The sequence below is a fragment of the Protopterus annectens genome, chromosome 8.part0 (assembly GCF_019279795.1).
Source record: "Protopterus annectens isolate FY-2018-M chromosome 8.part0, PAN1.0, whole genome shotgun sequence".
In the NCBI taxonomy this organism is placed as follows: Eukaryota; Metazoa; Chordata; order Ceratodontiformes; family Protopteridae; genus Protopterus; species Protopterus annectens.
Genome location: NC_056741.1, coordinates 1,922,702,247 through 1,922,728,477, shown reverse-complemented (window position 1 = coordinate 1,922,728,477; position 26,231 = coordinate 1,922,702,247). Strand labels below are relative to the sequence as shown.

Sequence of the window (26,231 nt, the reverse complement as noted above, 5' to 3'; positions counted from 1 at the left end):
GAGAGAGGAAAAGGAGCAAATCACAGAAATCTTTTCTTGTGAAAGCATAAGTCTGCACCTGCTGGCACCCAAATGGATCCCGGTAAGGTCTTTGTGTGGGAAGGTTTAAGACTGTCTTTCTTCCAACTTAGAGATATCCCTAGGCTAGTGAGGCATTTGTGGGTGCAACACAGGATTTTATTTAATTTGGTCTGTATGAGACAAACTGAGATAAGTACCTTGACCCTGAAGTGGGCAAAACTGGAGTGAAATATTTCATAAATGCTCTGGAAACAGTGGACAGCCTAAAGGCAAGGATGTGAGCAAGATGTGTTGTACCCCTGCTGCAAATCCCTGTAATGTTCTCTAATTTTGTTGATAGAGATAAGCAAATATGACTCTTTAATATCCAATGAAGTATGAGGGACTCTGACAAAAGCATGTGGGATGGAGGAGGACAAATGCACAGGGAAAGCTGCATCACTCAGTTGGTGGAGAGAGGGTCAACTGCACAGAACCCTCATATGTGGGAGGGCGGCTACACTAGATGATTTGCAACTCTCAACTGATGGAGGGAGAGGGCAGCTGCACAGGGTGAGCTGAAGTTTTCAGGGAGTCGAGAGGTGCAGGAGCTATACAGGGTGAATTGAAACTTACTAGTGTTGGAGGGGAGGGGCGTAAATGCACAGGGTGAGCTGTAGCACTCATGAGGGAGAAGGACAGCTGTACAGGTTGAGTTGCAGCTCTAGGGTGGGGGAGGGGAGGCAGCAGCAGCTGCAAGGACAGAGCTGCAGCACTCAGGAGGACATAAACCAAAGGCCTTCTCTTTCTGGCGTCTTTGTATATTCACACCTCCAGTTACACAGCACCTTTCTTTTTGCACTATGTGAGGGATTCCCTTTTACTTAGAACAGTATGGTGCCTTGTAGCTCCAGCATCTGGGATTCAAACCAACCTCCATTTACTCTCTGCTTGAGTATTGTCCTCATATGTGTGGGAGCTTTCTTTTGGGTACTCCTGTTCCCTCCCACCTGCCAAGAGCATGCTAATTGGATACATTAGTCTAAACTGTCCATATGTATTGCATTTACCCTTCAGTCTGTACTAAATAGTTCACTTACCTGGTTAGTAAATGGATAAATTAAAATTAAATTACTTAACCCTTGTTAAATGAGTAAAGATCCACCAGGCACAAATACTTTTATCCAAGAGAGCCCTATGATATTTTACTTAACTAGGTAACTTGTTTGGAGTTGCTCAACATGCACAAAGAAACTGTAGGAATTGAACCTACATCTGTAACAGTGCATTACCCTAACCAATAATGATGCAACCTTTCAAAAGAATCAATGCTAGTGGTACTCACTCAACTCCTTCCTCTACAATTCTTATCAACAGGTCAAGTCCATCACGATTAATAAATTCCTGGGCAAAAGTGATATCCTTTGAAAGTGAGGCAAGTTCTTTCAGAGAATCTGATCTCACATCCTGATTGCTGTTTTGAACCCCAGCATGAAGTTGTTCTGCAGCCAGGCTCTGTTGAACAGAAAAAACAACATTGTGTGCATAGTTACAAATGCAAAGATACGAAGTACTGACACGCATACAAGAATACAGGCAACTGAAATATATGCAAATACTTAGCAAAGACACATATGTGAGGGACAGATATGGGTACAGAGATGTGAAAGTGTGACTAAAAATTGTCCAAGACAGCCAGTTCATTTAATCACTCAACAAATGAATAACTTAAAAAAAATAAGGTATGTAGGTAAGAGAAAGACAGGCACCTGCAGGATTAAAGAAATGTATATGGCCACCTGCATGGGTACACAAATAGATATGTATCAACATAGACATATGGCTATATGCAAATATGAGACACAGATACAGGTGTATAGACACCTAGACACAAACATAATGAAACAGACACAGGTATGGAGATGTATGGACACAACTAATGAGAAAAAATAGATATGAGCCTAGGGGCACATATATGGATATACACACACATTATTTATGTATTCATTCAGTTTAATTGGGTAGATGGACTAGTCCTAAGGACATTTTTCAGCCATGACCAGTCAAAAGTACATTTAAGCAACAAAAATTTTAATGTATAGCAACTTATTGGACACACCGATGAAAAATACTAACAAACATAAAATAAACAATTAATTACATAAAAAACAGCAAAAGAAGACAGACAAATTAGTAGTATATTAATGACATGCAATAAATAAAAAAAAAACAGAGAATAGAGCTTATCAGCAAATATAAAACATTTGATTACCAATATGAATTTTTTTACATTAAAATGAAAACTAAGATGAGTAAAACTGCAGTTATATTTTAGGTAAAGTAGAAAAGTATTCTTAGACCATAAGTAAAAAATTATGGGAATTTACAATTACCTTTCAGGTCATTCGTATTTGCTTAGTATTATTAACATATTTACATATATACAAACAAATTAAGTACCAAACAACTGTCAGCACTCTGATGTCCTTGATTAAATTATCCATTTGGCAGGCACTGTTTTGCTAAAGCATTTTCTGCTGAGGATTGTTCAGCCTGAGAGTATCAAAAAAGAGTGATTTAAGTGATTTATCATTGTCCTTAGACACTATGGGTGAAGTTTTAAAATGTAATTGAATTGCTAGTATACTATAACAGTAGCCATGTAGTAGCCTGAATAGTATATTTTTATTATCTGTCATGTGGAGCTTTTCTCCCCGAGCGTCAGCTGAAAAGGGGTTCTCACCCAAGCAGACAATCCCAGTTAACAAATGCAGAATATAAAAATAAATAAGCTTGAATGTGAATGCTGGTAATAGAAGGGTAGCCATAGCAGTAGCTGGTAATCATTTGATCCTAACATGCATAACACAGTAGAATTCAAACACAGGAGAAAGGTTAATAAATGTGCAAATATTATCAATGATAATTTGAAAAGAGGGGTATATATGTGCAGTCATGCTATCATTGCTGGTTATACAAAAAATACACAGATACAATTACAGAGTCAGCTCATACACAGATATATAATCGCACTGAGACAATCAGTGAGAGTCATACATCAGTATTTAGGAACAGTGACACAATCAGTGAGGCTAATATACAGACACTTAGGTATAGTTAGACAGTGAGCTCATATAGAGACATATAGGTGCAGTGACAAAATCATTGAGGATCGTACACAGATACAGAGTCACAGTTACACAGTCAGATATGTAGGTACAGTGACACAATCAGTGAGGTTCGTATACCAGTATGTAGGTACAGTGACACAATCAGTGAGGTTCGTATACCAGTATGTAGGTACAGTGACACAATCAGTGAGGTTTGTACACAGATACTTAGGCAAAGTGACACAGTCAGTGAGGATGACACACATATATGTAGGTACAGTCGCAAGACTGGTGATGCTAGCACACAGATATGTAGGTACGGTCATGCCATCAGTGAGGCTAACACACAGATATGTAGGTATAGTTACAGAATGAGCTCATACACTGATATAAAGGTGCAGTAATACAATCAGTGAGGATCATACACAGATACACAGACACAGTTACATAGTAGTCTCAAACACTTATATGAAGGTACAGTTGCACAACCAGTGAGGCTAATACACAGACATGTATGTACAGTCATGCAATCAGTGAGGACTGTACACAGATACATACAGTCACACAACCGGTGAGGTTCAATACTACCTTCCTACAACAGCACTCCCAAGACATCACTGCCAACAATAAATCTTTCATTTAAGAAGTCACCTTCATCCTCTCCATTTTCACCTTCAAGGCTGCAAATACTTATTAAAACAGCAGACTAAGGCCAAGATCAGGTGGAGAAGCCATGATTAAATCACACCTGCAAATAGAAACACACAAAAGCCAAATCTGCTTCAGATCATGATGCAAACTGGCTATCAATAAAAAAAATCCCGCAGCCAAAAGACAGATTGCTTCAGCCTTCCTCCCATTCCCTCCACTCATAGGAAAGTAAAACAACTTATTAATTGAATAGCCAAATCCATTCCACAAAGTAAACAATCATTATGGAACACATCAACCTAAACCTGTCTAAGAAAAGCAATCATGATCTACTTGAATGTTTTGTTGATCTTAACACTAACTCAAATAATCTCACAGCTCAAGAGACCTAATTACAGATCAAATAATCAGTCTTTTAGACTCAGTAATAACCAACATTTATAACAAAATCTGAAATTGTCAAATCCCACCTTGTCTTAGTGACCAACTCCCCCCCTCTTACAGACCAATGTCCAATAACCACTTTAAAATGCACCACTCAACTCCAGCCAGCCAGACTAATGAAAGTTTAGGCCAAAACCCAGCAAAGCCTTCTCCAAACTACAGGCTACTCTGTCTCAAATAAACTGGGATCACATACCAACCACCCAGGATCCTGAATGAGCTACTGCAGCTCTAAACTCATACCCTCCTCTCAGTACAATATGAGCTGTTCCACCACACCATCAGACTGCACAAACCAAGCCAAAACAGATGGTTAACCAAAGAACTACAGGCCCTGCCAAAACAGAGATGAAGCCTGGAGAGTGTGGAAACAGAGAAAACCCCCAAAGTGAAACAAATATTCATTATACTATGTAACCTAGCCAAAAACAGTAGCAGGAGACACAAAGCCATATACCTTCATCACCATCAATTTACTCTTATTAATCAACCAAGTTAAATAATAGGAAGAACAAACCACGCCCCAACAGTGAAACAATCCCCTCATCCCTAACAACTTCCTCCATGAATTCGTCCTTCTTCCCACACAACACAGCACTTCTGTCACATGCTCCTACACCAGACTCAAATTCACCTGAATTTACTTCAGTATTGTATTTCAAAACTGTCATCAAAACTGATGTAGAAAAAAAAATGCAATCCCCAGTGACAAACCACCAGGCTTAGATGACTAACTGCCATGGGTTGTTAGAGTCTGTGCAAGACATATCTCACACACACTAAAGCACATCTTCAACCTTTGTTTCAGCCACTATGGCATACCAAAAATATGGAAAGATGCCATCATCAGGACAGTCTTAAAATAAACAACACTCAAACACGTCCAGACTACAGACCCATCTCAACACTTCCAACCCTAGGTAAAGTAATAGAAAAGCTAGCATATGACCAACTAGCCACAAACATCTCAGACCAAGCTCTCCTATGTTCCAACAAACATTGGTTCAGGGCCAACTGCAGCACTTTGACATCCCTCTGTAGACTAGCAATATCAACATGGATAGAGATAAAACTCAACTAAATGGAGCTACATTAATCAAGGTTTTTGATTTATTTGACCATTCAAGCACATGGCATTGACCTTAAAGCCTCACAGTGGTTCCTTAACTTCTTTTCCTACTGTTCATTCAATCTTAAAACAGGCTCTTTCTTCTCACCAAGGGCACCTGTAGTCAAAGAAGTACCCAGGGAACTGTTCCTTCTCCCTACTTTTCTCCATCTGCAGCAATAAATTCCTCTCTGATATCCCACATCTTCCCATTACACTCAAGACTGATGATGTAGTTATGCAGAGGTCACACTCTTTATCTCAAGTTATGCAAACCCAACTATAACAAGACCTCTACACCCTTTCTAATTGTCTGAATTCTAGAAAATGTCTATTAGACTCAGCAAGCTAAATTCATGCTCTTTTGCTGCATTCAAAAAATCTCAGGTTTCTCACCCAACCTCATTATTCTAGATGGCAAACAAACCTCATTTGAGACCACCACGTCATTCGATTACCTTGGCCTCTGGCTAGATCAAACACTCAATTTACAACTGCATATATATATATATATATATATATATATATATATATATATATATATATATATATATATATATATAAAAAATTCAATAAATCCTATTCTTGGCATGGACATCACCTTTCTTATTCTGAGCTGGTGGAAAAGCTAAAGGAAAAGGCATATTACTAGCACAATTTGAATATGGCCAATCTTTAATTCTGTTAATGTCAGAGAAAACCTCTTAACTGTCACCAAACAACTGCCAAGAAAATCTGTTACTTCATCACTCTGTCTAGCACCTAGAACAGAATGTCACTATTCAGTTCTCAAAAAGGTAAACTGGCTACCAGTGCTACAAAAAGCTCAACTACTAGCTGCCACCCACCTATTCAAACTACTGAATGACAACTTTTCATGTACTGTGCAGGAAGATTCACAATCAGAGAAAGAACCTGTAACCTTAGATTACAATTAGTCCATGCCCCATCCCTTCAAACAACCATCTCCACTACAAAATGTTCTGACTATAACTTCTCCATACTAGGATTGAACCTCTGGCAGTCTACATGCATAAGAGACTCTACCACCCTCCGGCAATCATCTCATAAAGTAGGCAAAATGCTGCTGCTTCCCCAACATACCATAGCTTCAACCCCTGTCTCTGCAACCCCTCGAACTGCCTTCTCATTGCCTGAATTTACAATCACAATGCTGCTGAACTTTTATTCTCACTTTCCATTTCCCCTCTTCTTGAGCCTGTCCTGATTGCACATATCATTCCTTCATTCCGTTTTTACATCTTTGCTGAGCCTGAAAAGGTTCTGCAGTGGATCAGTGCTCTACCAATCTAAATAAAAAAAAAAAAATATATATATATATATATATATATATATATATATATATATATATTTATAAAATAAAATAAAATATATGTAGGTATTGTCATATGACCAGTAAGTTTTGTATACATTTATGCAAATACGGTTGTACAATGCTGAAGCTCATAAACAGATCCATAGATGCAGTGACACAGTTAGTGAAGCTTGTGTACAAATACATAGGTACAGTCACACAATCAGGTTTGTTCACAGATACATAGGTACAGTCACAAAATCACTGAGGCTGGTACATGGACACGTAAGTACAGTTACACAATCAGGGAAGCTCAAACAGATACGTAGGTACAGTCACAAAATCAGTGAAGCTCGTACACTGATATGTAGGTACAGTAAAAACAGTCAATGAAATTTGTACACAGATACATAGCAACAGTCACACCATCACTGATGCTAGTACACAGATACTTAGGTACAGTCACACAATCACTGAGGCTAGTACACAGATACTCAGGTACAGTCGCACAGTCACTGAGGCTAGTACACAGATATATAGGTATGGTAACACAGTCATTGAGGTTTGTACACCGATATGTAGGTACAGTCGCACAATTTGTGAGGCTCTTACACAGGCATGTAAACATTTTGACACAATCAGTGAGATTTGTACACAGATTTCTAGGCACAGTCAGTGAGTCTAGTACACAGATACATAGATACAGTGGCGCAATTAGTGAATATTTTATATATAGATACATAGTTACATGCAAATATACAGTTACACAATTAGTGGCTTGTACACTGAGGTGTGGCCTCACATTCAATAATGCAAGAAGAGAAGCACAGACTCACAGGCCAGTGAAAAAAATAAACAGAACTGATGAGATATAGGTAGATGAGAAGTTTAGCTGTAGCATTACAGACAGACAGACAGACAGGGACATGAAGACACACAGAGCAGTTATAAGAACATATAATTCTATACAAACAAACATGTTTGGAAATACAGAACTGGGGCATTGAGAAAGATACAAAAATACAGATACTGATCCAACAGCACAACAGTAAATAAGACATTACAAATACAAAAAAAGAGACAGCTACACCAATCCAGACATAGGTCTAGGACCACATAGATAAACACAGCATGACAAATATCTGTTTAAGGGCAGGAAATAAACACATATGAATATGCAAAGCCCCAAAATCGGGGACAAATATTAACTATTGCTCTTATAAACTTAGGAAGCTGCCAGAATAACAGGTTTTGCATTATCATGCATGTCTGAAACTCAAATGTATATTATTATTTAGTGACTTCAGTCCTCAATTATTTATTAGGAAAAATACAAACTGTATGAGAAACATACCAAAATTACACAGCAGAAAAAAATATGGATATTCTGTGAAAATCTGGACAGTTGAGAGGTATGAGTCATGTTCAGAGACAAATACAGCAATACAGACAGATCTGCAGCAAAGGCACAGAAACAGCAGAACAGACACAGATATAGATCACAGGGACAAAACAGCAGCACAGCTGCTTATGCTTTACTTAGATGGAGGCATACACTCATGAAGTACAAGCCACTTCAAAACGACATGCTGGCTGTTCTGTTGCCTGTGTGCAATACAGCCCTGCAACAGCCACAACCAAGCAACTGGATGACTTCTTCATTTAAACTAACAACAAATGGCAATAATGCTGTACTTAATTAAGGTAATTCCTCCTTGTTTAGAAAGTACAGTTGTGTATGCTTACCATAAATGTAGACGTTCGAGTGTATTCACTGTTGCAGTCATTACATTTGGGTTATCTGCTTGCAGGTTGCCCTCAGTCGGCCTGATTAACAAAGTCTCGGGTCCTGCTTCAGTTGCTGTCCCTTCTTCCGTGATGTCAGGTCATCAGGGGTATAAAACATGCAGCCAACGCCATTACATCAGTTTTTCTTGCCCCGGATGTCAGGTGCCCCCCTGATGGGAAGCAATTAAATATAAAGGTACAAAAATATACCTCCAACAAAAAAGCAAACACATCAAAAAGGCTTTTAAGCATAGTAAAAGAAAGTAGAGGTATAGCCAAAAGAAGTTAGGGGGCTGGAGGGAGGGTAACCAGGACTGTAACAGTGAATACACTCAAACATCTATGTTTATGGTAAGTGTACACAACTGTACTATGTTCTTCATGTTTCACTGTTGCAGTCATTACATTTGGGTAGATTCCCAAAGCTATGGTTGGCAAACCCAGCTCTGGATTTAGAGAAAATTGGCAAATGATTATGCTTGGTGAAAGTATGTACACAACTCCAGGTAGCAGCTTCTAGGATGTCCCTGGTAGGGACGCCTCTGAGAAAGGCTATAGAGGTTAATGCAGCCCTGGTGGAGTGAGGTCTGATCCCCTGGGGGATAGGTTTTCCATGGTGCTTATAGCAGAAATAAAAGAAATGGCTTATCAATTTAGAAATGGTTTGCTTTGAAATAGCCTTCCCCTCTGCCCCTGCAGCAAATGCCACCAGCAGTTGTTCAGATTTCCTTTGAGGTTTACTCCTGTCCAAGTAGAATCTAAGTTGTCTGTGCACATCTAAGGAATGCAGTATCCATTCCCCTTTATTCTGTGGATTGGGAAAGAAGGTTGGCAAATGAATGAACTGATTAAGAGCCATACTGGATACCACCTTGGGCATGAAGGATGGATTGGTTCTGAGGGACACCCTGTCCGCATGAAAGATGATGAAAGGCTCCACTGCCATAAGGGCCTGTAATTCAGATACCCTTCTAGATGAAGTGATTGCTAAAAGGAAAGCTGTTTTCCAAGAAAGAAATTTTAAGTCTGCAGTAGCAGCTGGCTCGAAAGGAGGTAGAGTGAGTTTCTCCAAGACAAAGTTAAGGTCCCAGGCTGGGGTTGGAGCTCTCCTGGGTGGTCACAAAATTTTGGCTCCTCTGAGGAACTGCTTGAGCAGTGGATGAGAGAAGAGGGGAGGTTCTGTATTATAATGAGCTGAAATGGCTGAGGCGTGGATTTTAATGGAGGAAAAAGACAGGCCCTTGTGAAGCATCTCAGTTAAGTATTGTAAAAGCTAAGGTAAATTGGGCGCTGCTGTGCTCATCCCTTGAGATTGGTTCCAGGCACAGAATCTTTTCCATTTTTCAGCATTAGATTTTCTAGTACTAGGCCTCCTTGCCTCTAAAATGATATCCATCACAGGTTTGCTGAGAGATGGTAAAGGAGAGATTAAGTAATTAGCCAGGCTGCAAGGTTCAGCATTAGAAGCTGAGGGTGCAGAATCTGGTTCTCCTGCTGAGACAGCAGGGAAGGAGTCTGAGGCAGGTGCCATGGAGATAACCGTGACACACTGCGCAGGAGTGGGTACCAGTGTTGGAGTGGCCAGTCTGGAGCAATCAAAATCATCCTAGGTTTGTCCTGTTTGAGTTTTAGTAGTACTTTGGAGAGCAGAGGCAGAGGGGGGAAGGCATAGACTGATAGGTTTTTCCAGATGAAGAACAGAGCATCCACTTTCCAGGCTTGTTTGTGGGGAGTCCTTGTGAAAAATTTGTCCAATTGGTAGTTCTGGGGAGAGACAAACAGGTCTATATCTGGGCTCCCCCATGTTCCAGTTTCCACTCGTGTGGGTCCATGAGGTTTCTGCTTAGTCTGGCTGCCAGTGTATTTAATTTTCCTGGTAGGAATTGAGCTTGTAGGTGCACTTGGTAGCTCAAGGCTGTGTTCCACAATGCCATGGCTAGTCTGCAGAGGGGGTAAAAATGTGTATCCCCCTGCTTGTTTATGTACCACATAACAGTGGTGTTGTCCGTCTTTACCATTAGTTGTCCTGGAAGAATGTGGTCCTTGAAGGCTGTCAGAGCATTCTGTACAGCTAACATTTCTTTTTGATTGGTATGCAGGTGCATTTGACTTGGGTTCCATTTGCCCTGAATGCACTTCCCTGCCCAGTGAGCCCCCTATGCTAGTCTGATGCGTCTGTTGTTAGGGTTTGGGTGGCAGGGGGTGGTTTGAAAGGTAGTCCCTTGTTTTGGTGGCAGGCCTCTGCCCACCAAAGGAACTCTAGGCGTAGGCAAGGTATGATAGGAATCATTGTTTCTAGGTCTTGAGAATGTTGACACCATAGGCTTTTTAGATATCACTGTAGTTTCCTCATATGCAGTCTTGCATATAGAATTAGAAGAATGCAGAAGGCCATGAACCCCAAGGCTTGCTGTATTTGACTTGCAAATAGCAGGGTTTTTGTAGCCACTTGTTTGAAGTAGGTTGTCAAATGGATTTGTTTCTCTGGCATGATGTAAGCCATCTGGAAAGTTGTATTCAAGCTTGCTCCCAGGAATATAATTTGTTGACTGTACCAGGTGTGATTTCTTTTTGTTTATGGTGTACCCCAGACAAGCTAGAACCCTTTGTACAAAGGCCAGATGATTCAAAAGTATGTCCTGGCTTTCTGCCTGAATTAGACAATCATCCAGGTATGGGCATATTTGAATATTTCTTTGCCTGCAAAATGCAATAACTGGAGCTAAGCACTTTGTGAATAGCCTGGGCACAGTAGATAAGCCAAAGGGCAGTGCAGAGAACTGATAGTGCGTGTAGCCTGCTTTGAAGCATAGGTATCTTCTGCAAGATTCCCTGATTGGGATGTGCAGGTATGCTTCTTATAAATCTAGTGTTGCCAACCAGGCATCTTTGCCTAGCATAGGAGGTAATTGGTGAAGAGTCAGCATCTTGAATTTTGGAATCTCCAAAAAGGTGTTTAGAGTCAGATCCATGATAGGACACCACAAATTGTCTTTTCTGAGTATCAGGAAAAGTCTCGAGTAGAAATCTTGTCCCTTTTCCTCTTCTGGTACTAGCTGAATAGCCCCCATGCTTAAGACAGAAAGTACTTGTTTTTGGGCCTCTGCCCACTGATTTGGGGGTAGGTCCGGCCACCTGCTTGGTGTTGGCAATGTGTGGAAGTGAAATCTGTATCCCTGGGACACTATATTTAAAACCCATTTGTCCTGGGTAATGTGTTCCCAATTCTTTGCATTAAGAGCAATCTTTCCCCCCAAAGGGGCAGTCAGTTGATAAGTGCTTGGAAATTTTAAAAGGAAGTCATTGAGACAGTTTACCATAGGGGGGAGTCTTATTATTCCCAGATTTGGAAGTGGAGGCCCCCCACTGCTTAGTTCTGTGTCCCCCCTGGGACTGAAACCTGGGGTTTTTGCTGTGTCTGGGTTTGGCTTGAGAAGACCTGGAAGGGGCTGGAAAGGACCAATTCTTAGAGGGCCAGTGCCTACTAAATCTAGGAGGCTGAACTTGTAAAAAATCTTTAACAGTTTGCATAGATTTAGCTTTATCTTCCATCTTTTTAAGAACTTCCTCAGTTTGTTGCCAAATAGGCGGCCCTGATTTAAAGGAGCATCCAACAATTTAGCTTTAACATGATCAGGCAAAGACTGCTCCTTAAGCCAAGCATGCCTTCTGAGCACAGACCCAGTAACAGCAGCCCTGCAAGAGGCCTCTAATGAATCAAAACCACATTGCAAAGTATGTTTTCCAACTTGTTCAGCAGAATGCATTAAATCCTGTAAATCTTTATTTTCCACACAGTCAGGAATCAACAACATTTTCTGATAAAGCAGTCCAATAACATATTGCTGATACTTAAACATATGAAACTGGCAGTTTAAAGCCGTAATGGCAGAAGTTTAAACCTTCTTACCCCATCTATCCAGCGCCCTGGAGTCTCTATCAGAAGGGGTAGGATTTTTAGCAGTAGAAGCCTTAATGCCCTTGGGCCCCTGTGAAATAGTCTCTGGATCTGCAATAGGATTTTTAAAAAGGAACTTGTGGGACTCAGGGACCCTGTAGTATCTGCCAGGTTTTCTGGGACCAGTAGGCAGAGAATCAGGGGTCAAACTAGATTCCGAAAAAGCATCATCAACAATGTCTAGTACAGGAGAAATAGCTAAAGGCCTAGGCTGAGGTAGGAGAAGGAAATCCCTAAGCCTCTTTTTTGAATCAGAAAAATCCTATCTTTCCCAGTGGAAATGCTCCCTTAGAGTATGTAAGGTTTCCCTAAAAGAAAAATCCTCAGGAGGGGAATGGAGTCCTCTGCATCAGAATCTTCATAAGTAGATAAGGGCAAATCCAGATCATCAGAAGAATCAGAAAACACAGAATCCTGATCAGAAGATTCATAATCAACTCCAGTCCTAGGCCTCTTAGAAGGGGGGGGGGGCGGTTGGCTACCCCGATTAGAGTTATTAGATCTTCAGCCATTCTTATCATTTGTTTTTTAGGCATAGAGGCTTGAGCATGTGGCCTGGGCGTCGTTTTTTTAGGCATGGATCGAGATTTAGGCCTAAGTAAAGAAGGAGGCGTTGGTTTAATATGCAAGTCCATAGGCCTGAATACACCCTCAGAAGCCGGTGCCTGCACAGCGGCTCCGGACCCATGCAAGGTAGAGACATCCACGGGTTCCATAGTTGAAGTATCTTGCGGCATATCGGGGCTGCAAAAGCTTCTCACTGAGTACTGGCAAACTGACAACTGGCTTAGGAGAAGCGTCGTCAGCAGTTTTGGACCTCGGCGGCCTGTCTCTGTCTTTATCTTTGCATTTTTTCGGAATCCCGGTAGTCGGATGGCTAACCGATGACATTTCTCAATAACTAAACCGAGAACCAAAATATTTAGAGGTGAAAATATACCGAAGACGGATAGTGCGCTGATTAAATAAAGCACAAAACTGACAGCAAGGTACATCGTGGTCAGGGCCTAGGCAAGGAATACAGTACGAATGAAAATCTTTATGAGGTATTTGCTTATCACAAGTAATGCAATTATTAACGTTTACTGACATCGGTAAGGAGCAAGAAAAAGTTTCCCCAATGGGGTACTTAGCTTTAGTTGAAGACTTCGGTTCTGAAACTCGAAAATGAAAATTTCAGGAGTCGGCCGACCGGCACTTGCGAGCTGCTTCTGCTTTGGGCACCGCACGGCAAGAAAGACTGATGTAATGGCGTCGGCTGCATGTTTTATACCCCTGACAACCTGACGTCATGGAAGAAGGGACAGGAACTGATGCAGGACCCAAGACTTTGTTAATCAGGCCGACTGAGGGCTACCTGCAAGCAGATAACCCAAATGTAATGACTGCAACAGTGAAACACGAAGAACATCACCTTACTTGACTTTACCTACCGGTGCCTTAGTAAGCTGTAGGATACTGCCATTCTTAATATCAAGCCGATTCTGAAAAGAAAAGAAATGAAAAAATATATACATTAATGGACTGCTTAAGCCTAGAAAACATTCTTGATTTTTTATACTTTTTAATGGACTGGATACAAAACCATAGTTATCACATGCATAATACTTTACCAAGTACACTACTTAGTAAATATTTAACAAGAAAGTCTGACTTTCAATTATTTTGTAAGATTATTCACTATTAATGAGCTTCATAAGTATATGGTATTTGAGTTCTTAAGAAATATTGTTGTCAAATGAGTCATCTACCTAGGAAGCACTTAGTCAAAGCACTGAAGAGTTTGTATTTTATTCCTTAGAACTCTAAGATTTCATTTAAAAAATATGACAAACTGCCATTCATGCAACTTCTTCCCATCTTATTCTCAAAACTTAACATGGTTTGGCTTCTTTATGTGAGTGAACCTAACATAAAAGGTGCCCATGAGTGAAGAAGTACCTGCAACAACTAAAGCAGTCTGGAAATGTTTGATCAATTCTGTTCACAGACAACATGAGAGATCACAAGTGAAACTTCTGTTGGTTCACAATATAATTTTATGATAATAACATCATCAAGGACAAACTTAGGCTTAATTTATAGAAGTATCAACATTTTCATTTCAGAGGTTGGTTTTACAAAGCTCTGTGAAGTGAGAATATACATGACCTTTGAAGCCCAAGATTTAAATATCAGCAATGACAGCCATTACTGAGGATTACCCATCAGCCACTGGCTATCCCCAGGAGTACTCTTGTTTAATTTCAAGTTAGGAGACTACATCCAGTGTGCCAGGATACTGAAAAAAAAGCTACAGAATACAGGAAGGATCACAATGGAAAATACATGGAGGCCTACAAAAATCAACTATATCCTGTTTAACAGTTTAATTTACGCATTATTTATAACTTAAAACTTGATTTTCAAAATGTTCCTCTCCTTTAGTTGTTCTAGTTAACTCCTGTGATGAAATGAATTATTGCCCAATGACCTACAAATCTTTCATGTTTACATTTTAAAAAGGGTTAAAAACTGTTGAAGCATATGTTCTTGTAACATACCCAAACATACTTGAAACTGTTCTCTTGACTAAACCACTCAGCATGTTATTCAAGCAAAACAAAACCAAAGCTATATCTCCAATACTTACAGACTGCTACTATACCTGTTTATGAAAAAAAGAATTAAATATGATCCAAATAATTGTAGATCTATTTATAAAACAGTTATACGACCTAGTATGGAATATGAATCAGATTTTTCTGTATTTTTCAGACCTGATATTTCTAGATTAGAAAAGGTCAGAAGAATTTCGAAAAAAAAAAAAGCATTTGATTGTTTCATAAGAAATTAAATTGAAAAGGCATAATTTATTTTTTTCTATTTATTACAGACAATTAAGGGATGATCTCATTTGGATCTGTATGTTTTAGTGTGTAGAAGTCCATGAGATGAATACTTACTTTTTTTTCAGTTAGTTTCAGGTATTATGGATTTTAGTAGGCCAAATTTACTGTTATGCATTTATGGATTTTTTATTTGGTACCTGACTAAAGGTAATAGTCATGTATTTTCTTATTTTATTTAATTAAGACAACAAAAAACAGGTAAAATGGTATGCAGAGTTCCCAAAGTCAAAGGGTTGGGTGTCAAATGTTTCAATACCCTTTCTTCTGGATTTACTACTAATGAATATACATGACATTCTATGTTTATGGACAGCTGCAAGTCAGGAAGAACTTCTGCCTCCTTGGCAAGAGTTAATAAAGTTCAGTATGACCTAAATTCATTTCATAACCTAAATGAGCTGAAATGTACTTAGGTTAGAATTCTATTATGTGTAGTTTTATCATCAAAAATAAATGTCTACAAATCATTGATAAATTTAAAGATACATACATAGTTTGATGATAACTTTAAAATTGTATATCATCACTCATAAAACATAAAGTCTTTAGACTAATAACTTTGATTTCTATGTATAGTATTGGAAGGGCTGTTAAAATTCTGTCAGTATACAAATCCCTGATTTAGCCAAATACTGACTATATGGCCAAGTTTTGTACTTATTCTGCAATGGATAATCCAACTCTAGCAAATTCTTTTAGAACACTTTCATAATATTAACAATACATTTTACAGGCATAGACCTTTATTTGTAGTAGTACCCTGTTTATTATATACTGATGAGACGAGGGATGATGTTTGCCTCACCTAGCAGATGTACATGATCAAACACTGATGGAGCAACTATAAGGAAAAAAATGTGCAACAGGATGGGCATTACAGGAGAATAATGGACAACCTGGGAACATTGTAAAGCCTGATTCCACAGGCAGAGGACAACTACACCCATGGAAGGTCTGATGTTTCCCTGCAGTGACCATGCTGGGGATATTATTATACTCAAAAAATGAAATTTATCAGTAAAAAGTTATGTTTAAAGGTTTAATATGTATTTATTTTTATATTTATTTGATATAAAAAGAACACATGACAGAGGCATAATGCTTTTCTGGTAGTTCAAGTCAGTAGGAATTATTCTGTATTATATATATAAAAATAAAATAATGTAAGCCTTATGGTATATTATTGGCTGATAGTCTACCCCCCAACCTGCCCTACCATCAGCTGTGTAAACTATAAGTCAACTCTGAGGATATTATTTTTGCTTAGAAATGTATTTGAAGTATAAGATTTGCTGATGTCACAATCCTACTCCTAATTCCTGTTAGAGAAATCATTTTACTGTGCCCTGGTACATGGATTTTATTGTCATAAACAGGCACTCCCATTTTTCACCAGGTCCTCTACTAAACATTAATTTACCCCATTAGAACACTAACTGACCAATGAGAGTGTCATGTTTTTATAAGACTGTTATCTAATACAAACCATATACTCTAGTGCAAGTAATACTGCCAATTTTTCCCCTAAGAAATATTCATTAGCAATTCACTTAAACTGGATCCCTTTGCTATGCAGACGCTGCCTACATTATGTAACAGATTACCCTTGGCTGTTGCATGGAAAGTAACTACTGCAGAATTTAGGCCAAGCTGCACGGTATACTGGCTGCTTTGTGCTCTGCATACACTGAGGTGTTCCTACACTTTGAGTGTTCTGAGTAATAGTGAAGTACCTTTGACAAGCTGTTTCCTCCTCAGATATCAGCCTTAAAGTAGGGATCAGTTGCCATATTGCATATAAATGGTTATGCAATGGAATACTAGTGGAAATTTCCAAAATCTTGGCTTATTATAGAGCAGACTAAACCATCAGAAGATGACAATTCCAGATCTGTCTCTAAATGGTGGGCCAAGCAGTTTGACATTAAAGCCTACGTTTCAAGCTCAGCTACTCTGACCTCTCCTACTTAACCAGTGAAAATAAATCTGGGTTACGTTTCTTTGTTTCCAATTAAAACTGAAGTGCACACCAGTGGTTGGGGATGTGAATGAGTACATTTATCTGTCTGATATCACTGCATTCTTTCCAGTGCTTTACCTAAATGGTTCTTATTGTAATACTGCAGCATGCAGTCTGTTTATGGTTGAAATCATAACATGGGGGCTCTTCTCCTCAGAACCCCTCTGAAAATAGGCCTGGACCTGAATAACAAATTAATAGAAGGAAATAAATGTGTTCCTGAGTGGTCTATGCACAGTTAAAAGCCAACAGCTAAAAAACACTGACTCACTATATCAGAGTGATTGTCCAATGAACATGAGCCTTTATGTGTTAAAATGCTGTTGACAGATCAGCTAGCAAAAGTGAAGTCAATGGCTCAAGAGGATCTGGTGGTAACAACTTCCACATGATCAGAAGGGTCATGTGTTTACAAGCTAGTGCAGTACTGGCTGGGCTGACAAAAGTGATATGCAGGCCTACAAGCCACCGCCTGAATCATATAACAATAAATATGTGGAAAGCTAATGACTGCATTATCAGAACACTGAGAACATAACTACCACATTGGAAGGAAGAGGTCTGGAGGGATTTAATTTGTCACAAGGGTAAATAATCTGTTTCTACCATTATTGAGTCTCTTGTGTATGTGTGTTTTTTTTTTTTTTTTTAAGTTTGGTCTCCTTGTCTTTCTAACATTCCAGTCTTTCTAGGTTGCCCATTTTTTTCTCTGGATTGACAGCCCTATGACCCATTCATTCCTTGGGGCAAAATCAGGAGAACCAAGAGGAGGAACCACCATCTGCATAGCATAGGACTGAATTTTAAATTAAGCCTTGTTATCCCCTGTACTTGACTGTACCATTCAAAGCTTTAAGCATGCAATAGGGCAATATAATGTACTTTTATGCCTTTGTGTGATGTAATCAATGGCTCTGCTTCCTTCCCTGTTTTGTGAACAGCGTTACCAACCCACTCTTAACCAGGAATTCAATCCCAGAGGGCATGCGCAGACACACACACTCCCTATCCCCCAACAAGACCCCATCTCACTAATCAAACCTCAGGTAGCTTGGATCATAGTATAGGCTTTATACCCCCATGCCACTGTAGCTGATCTTTTTTCAATTCTTTGCTGACTGCTCTCAGGTTTTCCTACGGCCAGACTGAAATACTTCAAGTGTGCAACACCAAACAGAAAGAGCAGGTCCAGTTTATTGAACCTGTCCAAATAATTTGGAATCTAGGAAATGTCCTGATATTTACCTTAACATCAGCTAGCACTTCCATTATTATTATGGCAAATCTAACAGATGCACATGTAAACATATGCGCACAAAGATGTATGCAAATACACACAGATGTATTTCGAAATATTGAAGTACAAACATCGACTAATAAAACATCAATACAAAAAGCTTGAAACATATAACAATGAAAACAAAAAAGACTCCAGAAATGTTATGTTTTTGCAGGGAGTAAACCCCTCTGATCCTCCCCAACACCTTCTGCTAGCTATATAAATATGAGATCTCGCTACAGTGGGGAAAGGGCAAATTCCCTGATCCCCACTGTTCGTGATTTCATATGTACTTAATGCACACAGAAGCAATCAAATGTGTTTCAGTCACTTCTGCCAGTGTAAAAAATGTTGCACATTATGAAGTTATAATTATATGGATGTTTTCCATACACGCACAAACACACAAATGTATGCATTCATACATATACATATAGCTAGACAGACACATGCACATAGTCTACATTAGACAATCAATGCAACTTACATAACAGCAAATACCTTATGTGAAACACAATGAAACCCAGCCATTAAAAACAAAACAAAAAAGGTGAGAAGGTGCTATTTGTAGGAGAGGAAGTCCAATTCACTTCCATGTCTCTAAGATCACACAAAAGTGGGAATATGTGCAAACTTCCACTCCGATCTCCCCTCCCCATGCTATGCAATCTCAATGAGAGGAGATACCACTGAATTCTTCCCAATGAATAGTGCTCAAACAAGTACTTACTGATGAACCAAATGGGTCCCTACAGACACACACACACACACACACACACACACACACACACACACACACACACACACACACGCGCGCGCGCGTGCTAAATGCATTAAACCAATATGAACTTTTTGGGTTACTTACACTGCATGTGGGAAAAGTAGACAGAGCACATCGGTATCACTATTTTACAGTGAATAAACTCAAGGGATATTTGGCATCCACCTGAACTACTACAAACTGCTGCAGAGATGACCCTGGTATAATGACTTGTATGAACGACAGCACCTCAGAAGTGCAGGGCCCTCCCTTTCCCCATCCTGAAAGGCAACATCAACAATGGAAGATGAATCCAAGTACCAGCAATAAACTCAGAACCTTAGTCTTCTTATCTTCCAAAAATAAAAAATATTGAATGTGCAACATGTTCAGACACTGATACTGCAAGAAAGTTTTCTTGATCACAGAGAAAGTACAGTTTTGTACCTACCATAAATGTAGATGTCCGATAGATATGCAACTGCAGTCCTGACATATGGGTTGTCCTGCATCAGGCAGCCCTTCGGTCGGCCAGATTCCAAAGTCTGGGTCCGGCGTCGGCCGATGTCACCTCCTCCCCGACGTCAGAGCGGCTGGAGTATAAAGGCATCAGCCGACGCCATCTTCTTCAGTGTTTCTTGCCCCAGATGCCAGGTGCCCTCCAAGGAAGGCTAAATTTTGTGAATGGATAAACAGATAAAACCAGACATGCACAACAGTAATAAACAGATATATCCCCAGCTGATAGGTAAGGGGAGAAAGGACCCAAAAGTGGAAAAACAGAGGGGTACGAGGGAGGGAAAACCTGACTGTAGTTGCATATCTATCAGACATCTACATTTATGGTAGGTACAAAACTGTACTATGTCCTTCAAGAATGCAACTGCAGTCCTGACATATGGGTTGAATACCATAGCCAAGCTGGGGGTGGTAGGACTAAGCAAGAGATGGTGTAGCTAGAAGGCCCTGCAGGACTGCCGAAGCAAAGCCTGCTCGGGATCTGGAGTATAATGGCAGGTTGTAGTGTTTGGTAAATGTATGCACGGACCTCCATGTAGCAGCCTCTAGAATATCTTTTGTAGCCACTCCTCTTAGAAAAGCTGTGGATGTGGCCATAGCTCTGGTGGAGTGTGGTCTAATATTGGCTGGCACACTTTTTCCATGAAAAGAATAACAGAACCTGATGCAGTGTCCAATCCATTTTGAGATGTTTGTTTGGTGACTGCTTTTCCTTGTACTCCAGCAGCATAGGCTACAAACAGTTGGTCAGACTTTCTGGTGGAATTTGTTCTGTCCAAGTAGTAGCATAGTTGTCTGTGAATGTCTAAAGTATGCAGCAGCTTTTCCCCTTTATTTTGAGGGTTAGGAAAGAAAGTAGGCAGGTGAATTGCTTGGTTTAGAGACACTCTGGATATCACCTTAGGCATGAATGAAGGATTGGTCCTAAGGGAAACTCTGTCCTGATGAAAGATGAGAAAAGGAGGAACTGCCAACAGGAAAACCAATTTCCAAGAGAGAAATTGCATTTCTGAAGTTGCTGCTGGTTCAAAAGGAGGAAGAGTTAATTTTTCCAAGACATAATTGAGGTCCCATGCAGGAATTGGTAGCTTCCTTGGAGGTTTGATATTCTTTATGCCTCTTAGAAGCTGTCTTAGCAAAGGATGCGAGAACACAGGTGGATCACAGTTGTAATGTGCTGAGATAGCTGAAGCGTGGATTTTGATGGAAGAGTATGAGAGGCCACTGTGAAACATTTCTGTCAAGTATTCCAATATCTGAGGTATGTTCACCAATGATGCATCCTGGCCCTTGTTGACATTCCAGATGGTGAATCTCTTCCATTTGGCCGAATAGGTTTTTCTGGTGGAAGGTCTGCGAGCTTCCAGCAAAATTTCCTGAACTTTTTCAGAGAGTGAGTCATGGGTCTGAGTTATGGAACTCTCCAAGCTGTTAGCTTTAGGGTTTGCAGGTTCTGATGAACAGTCTTGTAACTGTGTTGAGTCAGGAGCAGAGGCCATTGAGGCAAGGGCCACGGTTTGGAGTGAGTTATGCTCAATAGTAGTGGATACCAGTGTTGCCTTGGCCAGTCTGGAGCTATCAAGATTCCTTTTGGCTGTTCTGCCTTGATCTTCAGTAACACCTTGGTGAGAAAAGGTAGAGGAGAGAATGCATAAATTGTTAGAGCATTCCAGCTGAAGGAAAGAGCATCCATTCTCCAAGCTAGAGGATGGTGTATCCTTGTGCAGAACCTTTCCAGGTGATGATTGAGATGAGATGCAAAAAGGTCTATGTCTGGTCTTCCCCATGCAGATGCTATTTGTGCGAAAATGCATGGGTGTAGCATCCATTCGTGTGGATCCAAGAAATTTCTGCTCAATCTGTCTGCCAGAACATTGTCCTTGCCTGGAACAAACTGGGATTGCAAGTAGATGTTCAGTTTCAGGGACTTTTCCCAAAGAATCATTGTTAGTCTGCAGAGGGGGTAGGAATGAGTGCCCCCTTGTTTGTTTATGTACCACATGACAGTGGTGTTGTCTGTTCTTATTAGCAGATGACCTTGTTGAAGAGATTTTCCAAAGGCTTCTATTGCATGTATCACTGCCAACATCTCTTTTTGATTTATATGCTGATGCATCTCCATGGGAGTCCATTGCCCTTGAATGCATCTGCCGTCCATGTGCGCCCCCCATCCAAGGTCTGAGGCGTCTGTTGTAATAGTTTGGCTTGTTGGAGGTTTGTTGAAAAGCATGCCTTCGTTTAAGTGACTTGCTTGAGCCCACCACAAAAATTCCCTTTGCAGGCATGGTATGAGTGGTATTATGTCTTCTAGGTTGTGGCTGTGTTGTGACCACAAGCTTTTTAGGTACCATTGCAGCTTTCTCATGTGTAGTCATAATCTCTTGGGATGGCAGTAATCTTGATTTTTGAATGTTGACTGTGTATCCCAAAGCCTGCAGCAATTGAATGACGTAATCCAAGTGTCTTATCAAGGTCTGTTTGCTGTCTGCTTGAATTAGGCAGTCGTCCAGGTAAGGGTATATTTGAATCCCTTGGAGTCTGCAATGTGCCACTACTGATGCCAGGCATTTCGTGAATACTCTGGGCACAGTAGATAAGCCAAACGGCAATGCTGCAAGAAATCTGAGGTATCTTCTGCAACTGTGTCTGATAGGGACATGCAGGTATGCCTCCTTGAGGTCCAGAGTAACCAGCCAAAACCCCTTGCCCAGCATGGGAAGAAGTTGCTGTAATGTCAGCATCTTGAATTTTGGCACCATGAGAAAAGTATTTAGAATGGACAAGTCCAATATAGGCCTCCATTGTTTTTCTTTTCTTGGAACAAGGAACAATCTTGAGTAAAATCCCTGGCCTTGTTCCTGAGGAGGAACCTTCTCTATTGCTTTTATTTGTAACAGCTTTGAGACTTCTATGAGAGCCTCTGCCCTTTGATTTTGTGGCAGGTTTGGCATGCCTTGTCCTGTTGGTAAGGTATGGAAGTGGAACCTGTAACCTCTGTCTATTATGTCCAGAATCCAATTGTCCTTTGTTATAATGTGCCAGTTTTTTGAGAATACAGATAATTTTCCACCTATAGGTGCTTCTCTTTGAGCCTTGGTAGGCGGAGTGAAAGGTAAGTCATTGTGATTGTCCCTGTGGTGCAGGTGTACTACCTGTGCCATTTCTTTGATTTTGTGGTTGTCATTGGCGTCCCCTGTAGGAGCCTCTGTATTGCCCTCTACCTCGTGCACGCCTGTTCTTTCCCCTTTGAAACTTGTCAGAGTCTGGAAAGGACCAATTCTTTGAAGGCCAATTCCGGCTGAACCTTGGGGGCTGAACCTGGAGGAAATCCTTTACTGTTTGAACTGATTTTGCCTTCTCTTCAATAGATTTCAACACATCCTGAGCATTAGCTCCAAAAAGCTTCTGTTTATCCAGAGGTGCATCCAGGAGCTTTACTTTAACATGATCTGGCAATGGCTGTTCTTTCAACCAAGCATGTCTACGGATAACAGCCCCTGTCATAGCTGCCTTACATGAAGCCTCCAATGCATCATAACCACACTGTAGAAAATGATTACTAACCTGCTGGGTATTATGAACCAAATCCTGCAATGCTTTCTATCTATAGGCTCAGGAGAGGCTATCTTTTTCTGCAAATCATCCAGTAAATAATCCTGGTACTGAAACATATGAAAAAGGTAGTTAAGAGACCTCATGGCAAGGGTGGTAGAGGTATAGACTTTTTTACCCCATCTCTCCAGGGACCTTGTTTCCCTGTCAGTTGGCAGTGGATTCCTGGCTGAGGAGGTAGCCACTCCTTTGGGGCCCTGTGAAATAGTTTCTAGATCCACAGAGTGGGCCTTAAAGAGATGCTTGTGAGTGTCAGGGACCCTATAATATCGGTCTGGCTTGACAGGAGCAGGAGGGAGAGAATCAGGGGAAGCACTGGAGTCGGAGAAAACATCATCCAGGACATCCAAAACTGGCGGAATAGCTAAAGGTCTGTGCTGGGGTAACTTAAGGAAGGTACGTAGCCTTTTCCTGGAATCAGAAAATTCCTGACCCTGCCACTTAAAATGCTCCCTCATGGAGTGGAGGACTTCACCGAAAGAAAAATCCTCTGGAGGGGAGGCAGAGGGAATAGATTCTTCAGCATCAGAGTCCTCATAGGCCTGGAAGGATTCCTCTTGGGTTTCTGAATGCTCTGAATCCCCAGAGGCTTCATCTGAAGAGAGGTTGTCTGCCTGCTCAGTTCTAGGCCTTTTTTCTGCAGGCGGCTGAGAACCTCTGTCTGGGTGAGGCTGAGACCCCCTAATAAGAGAAATAAGATCTGCAGCCAGAGACATGATTTGTTTGTCAGAAGAAGGAGCCTGAGAAGCAGACTTGGGATGGGCCTTGGCCTGGCTGGCGGCCTTAGCACGTGCAAAGGCCTTGATTGACATGGATACAGGAGGCCTAGCTGCCCCACGGGCAGGGGTAACTTTGTCCACTGGAATGGTGTCGGGTAGATCCAGAACTTCGGTTTCCGGAGGAAAATCAACAACCAGCACCGGAGTAGCCTCCAAGACCGAGGGATGAGTTAACGTGGTGTCGTCGGCCTGGAGTGGTTGAATTACTGCTTCCAAAGGGACAGAAGCACTCGTGGAGGGCTTAGGCGTTAAATTGGTGGAAGACGCGGGCTGAGGATGTCGGTCCCGGTCCTTTCGTTTTTTGGTAGTTTGTGCTGTCGGTTGTTCCGACGACATGTTGTAAGCATAAGATTTGCCAAAAAAGTCTTCGGCAAACTCTGCCCGGCGCCTGAGAGTGCGCTTATTAAAGCAAGCACAGGCGGCACAGGCAGCACAGGCCGAAACGTCGTGGTCTGGGCCCAGGCAAGGGAGGCAGTAAGAATGAAAGTCCTTATGAGGTATTTGTTTACCACAAGACAAACAATTATTAACTTTCTCAATTTGTTCTGACATTGGCTGAGGCAAGAAAAAATGTCCACCAACAGGGTACTTAGCTTTTAGATGACTTCAGTAACTGAAAACACCGGAGCTGACCGACCGGCACTTGTGAACTGCTTCTGCTTCGGGCACCGCGCGGCAAGAAAGACTGAAGAAGATGGCGACGGCTGATGCCTTTATACTCCAGCCGCTCTGACGTCGGGGAGGAGGCGACATCGGCCGACGCCGGACCCTGACTTTGGAATCTGGCCGACCGAAGGGCTGCCTGAGGCAGGACAACCCATATGTTAGGACTGCAGTTGCATTCCTGAAGGACATCTGAGCTCAAGTATCTTCAAAAATAATAAAGCAAATGTGCTGTGAAACTGATACTGCAAGAAAGTTTTAATGTTCATACAGAACATGAAGAAAAATCTTACTGAACCATATGCTGGATGAAACAATCAGGATGGTCATGCTCATATGCAAAAGGCCAGTGTTCTTAGCTTGTGCAAAAGATACCATACAATACACACTGCCAAGGTCTATATGGTAACAACCTTCATCTAAACTAAAACTCCACCTCATTTTGTATGCACACACTTGTGCATACAACACACAAACACCCACACCTTACTATTTCATACAATCAGCTTAAGGAAAATATGTATTCATTCTCTTAAGAGTGTGTTACATATAGCCTATAAATATGTGCTTCAGATTGTACCTGCAACACAATATGATCAGATATGCAACAGTAGCAAGATGTGTGGGGAAAGTGTGTTACTCAGTATTCAAGTGCTGCCTCCATATTAACTATAATACTAAAATGAATGGAACACAGTGGGTGGTAGCCCACAGATGCCTTCCACAATGCTAAGTATAAGGCCAACTTATCCAGCAGCATATCAACCAATGAACATATGAACACTGCACATTGCACGCTACTAGCTTGTCATTTGTAAACAGTCCATGGGAACTGCAGTGGAATATAAAATAACTGTCCTACAGGATACCCATTTGTGCCCTGCATCTGCTCCACAAACAGCTGAAACTGAGCTCTGTGCAGCTGTTTTTAGGAGTGTTTGCATCTCATTGATGTTGGAGCTACAGACACTTTGATAGTGTTATTGCTATATTCCAAGGGACTACATACAGTAGATTCTGTCTGTATTTTTTTTTTTTTTTCATTTACTTGCTCTTTCGCTTTGGTGACTGTCTGATCCTTCTAGAACAAATAATACTACTGATATAGGAAGTCCAGGAAGTATTTCAGTTCATTAATAATGCAAAATCTCAGTATAAATAATAAAAAAAAAATAGAACACTGCAACTAGCACAGATATAATGGTTAACACGATAATGACAATATCAGATACTGCACAGAATTTGACAACAATTAATCAGTCATTCTATATTCGATTTTGTACTTCGTGATAAGCAGAGTGCAAAAAATAAAGACAGAACAAAAAAGCCTATAA

The 26,231-nt window shown here is 40.7% G+C and overlaps 1 protein-coding gene across 1 annotated transcript in view; it reads right to left on the bottom strand.

The window, feature by feature from the left end:
• ELMO3 (engulfment and cell motility 3) overlaps positions 1-26,231 on the bottom strand; it is a 1,057,243-nt gene that overhangs the window by 610,227 nt on the left and 420,785 nt on the right. The window contains exons 5-6 of the mRNA XM_044081425.1: positions 13,808-13,858; positions 1,346-1,515 (exon numbers count right to left, since the gene is read on the bottom strand). Coding sequence (XP_043937360.1) covers positions 1,346-1,515; positions 13,808-13,858 — 221 coding nt within the window. The remainder of the gene's footprint in view (positions 1-1,345; positions 1,516-13,807; positions 13,859-26,231) is intronic.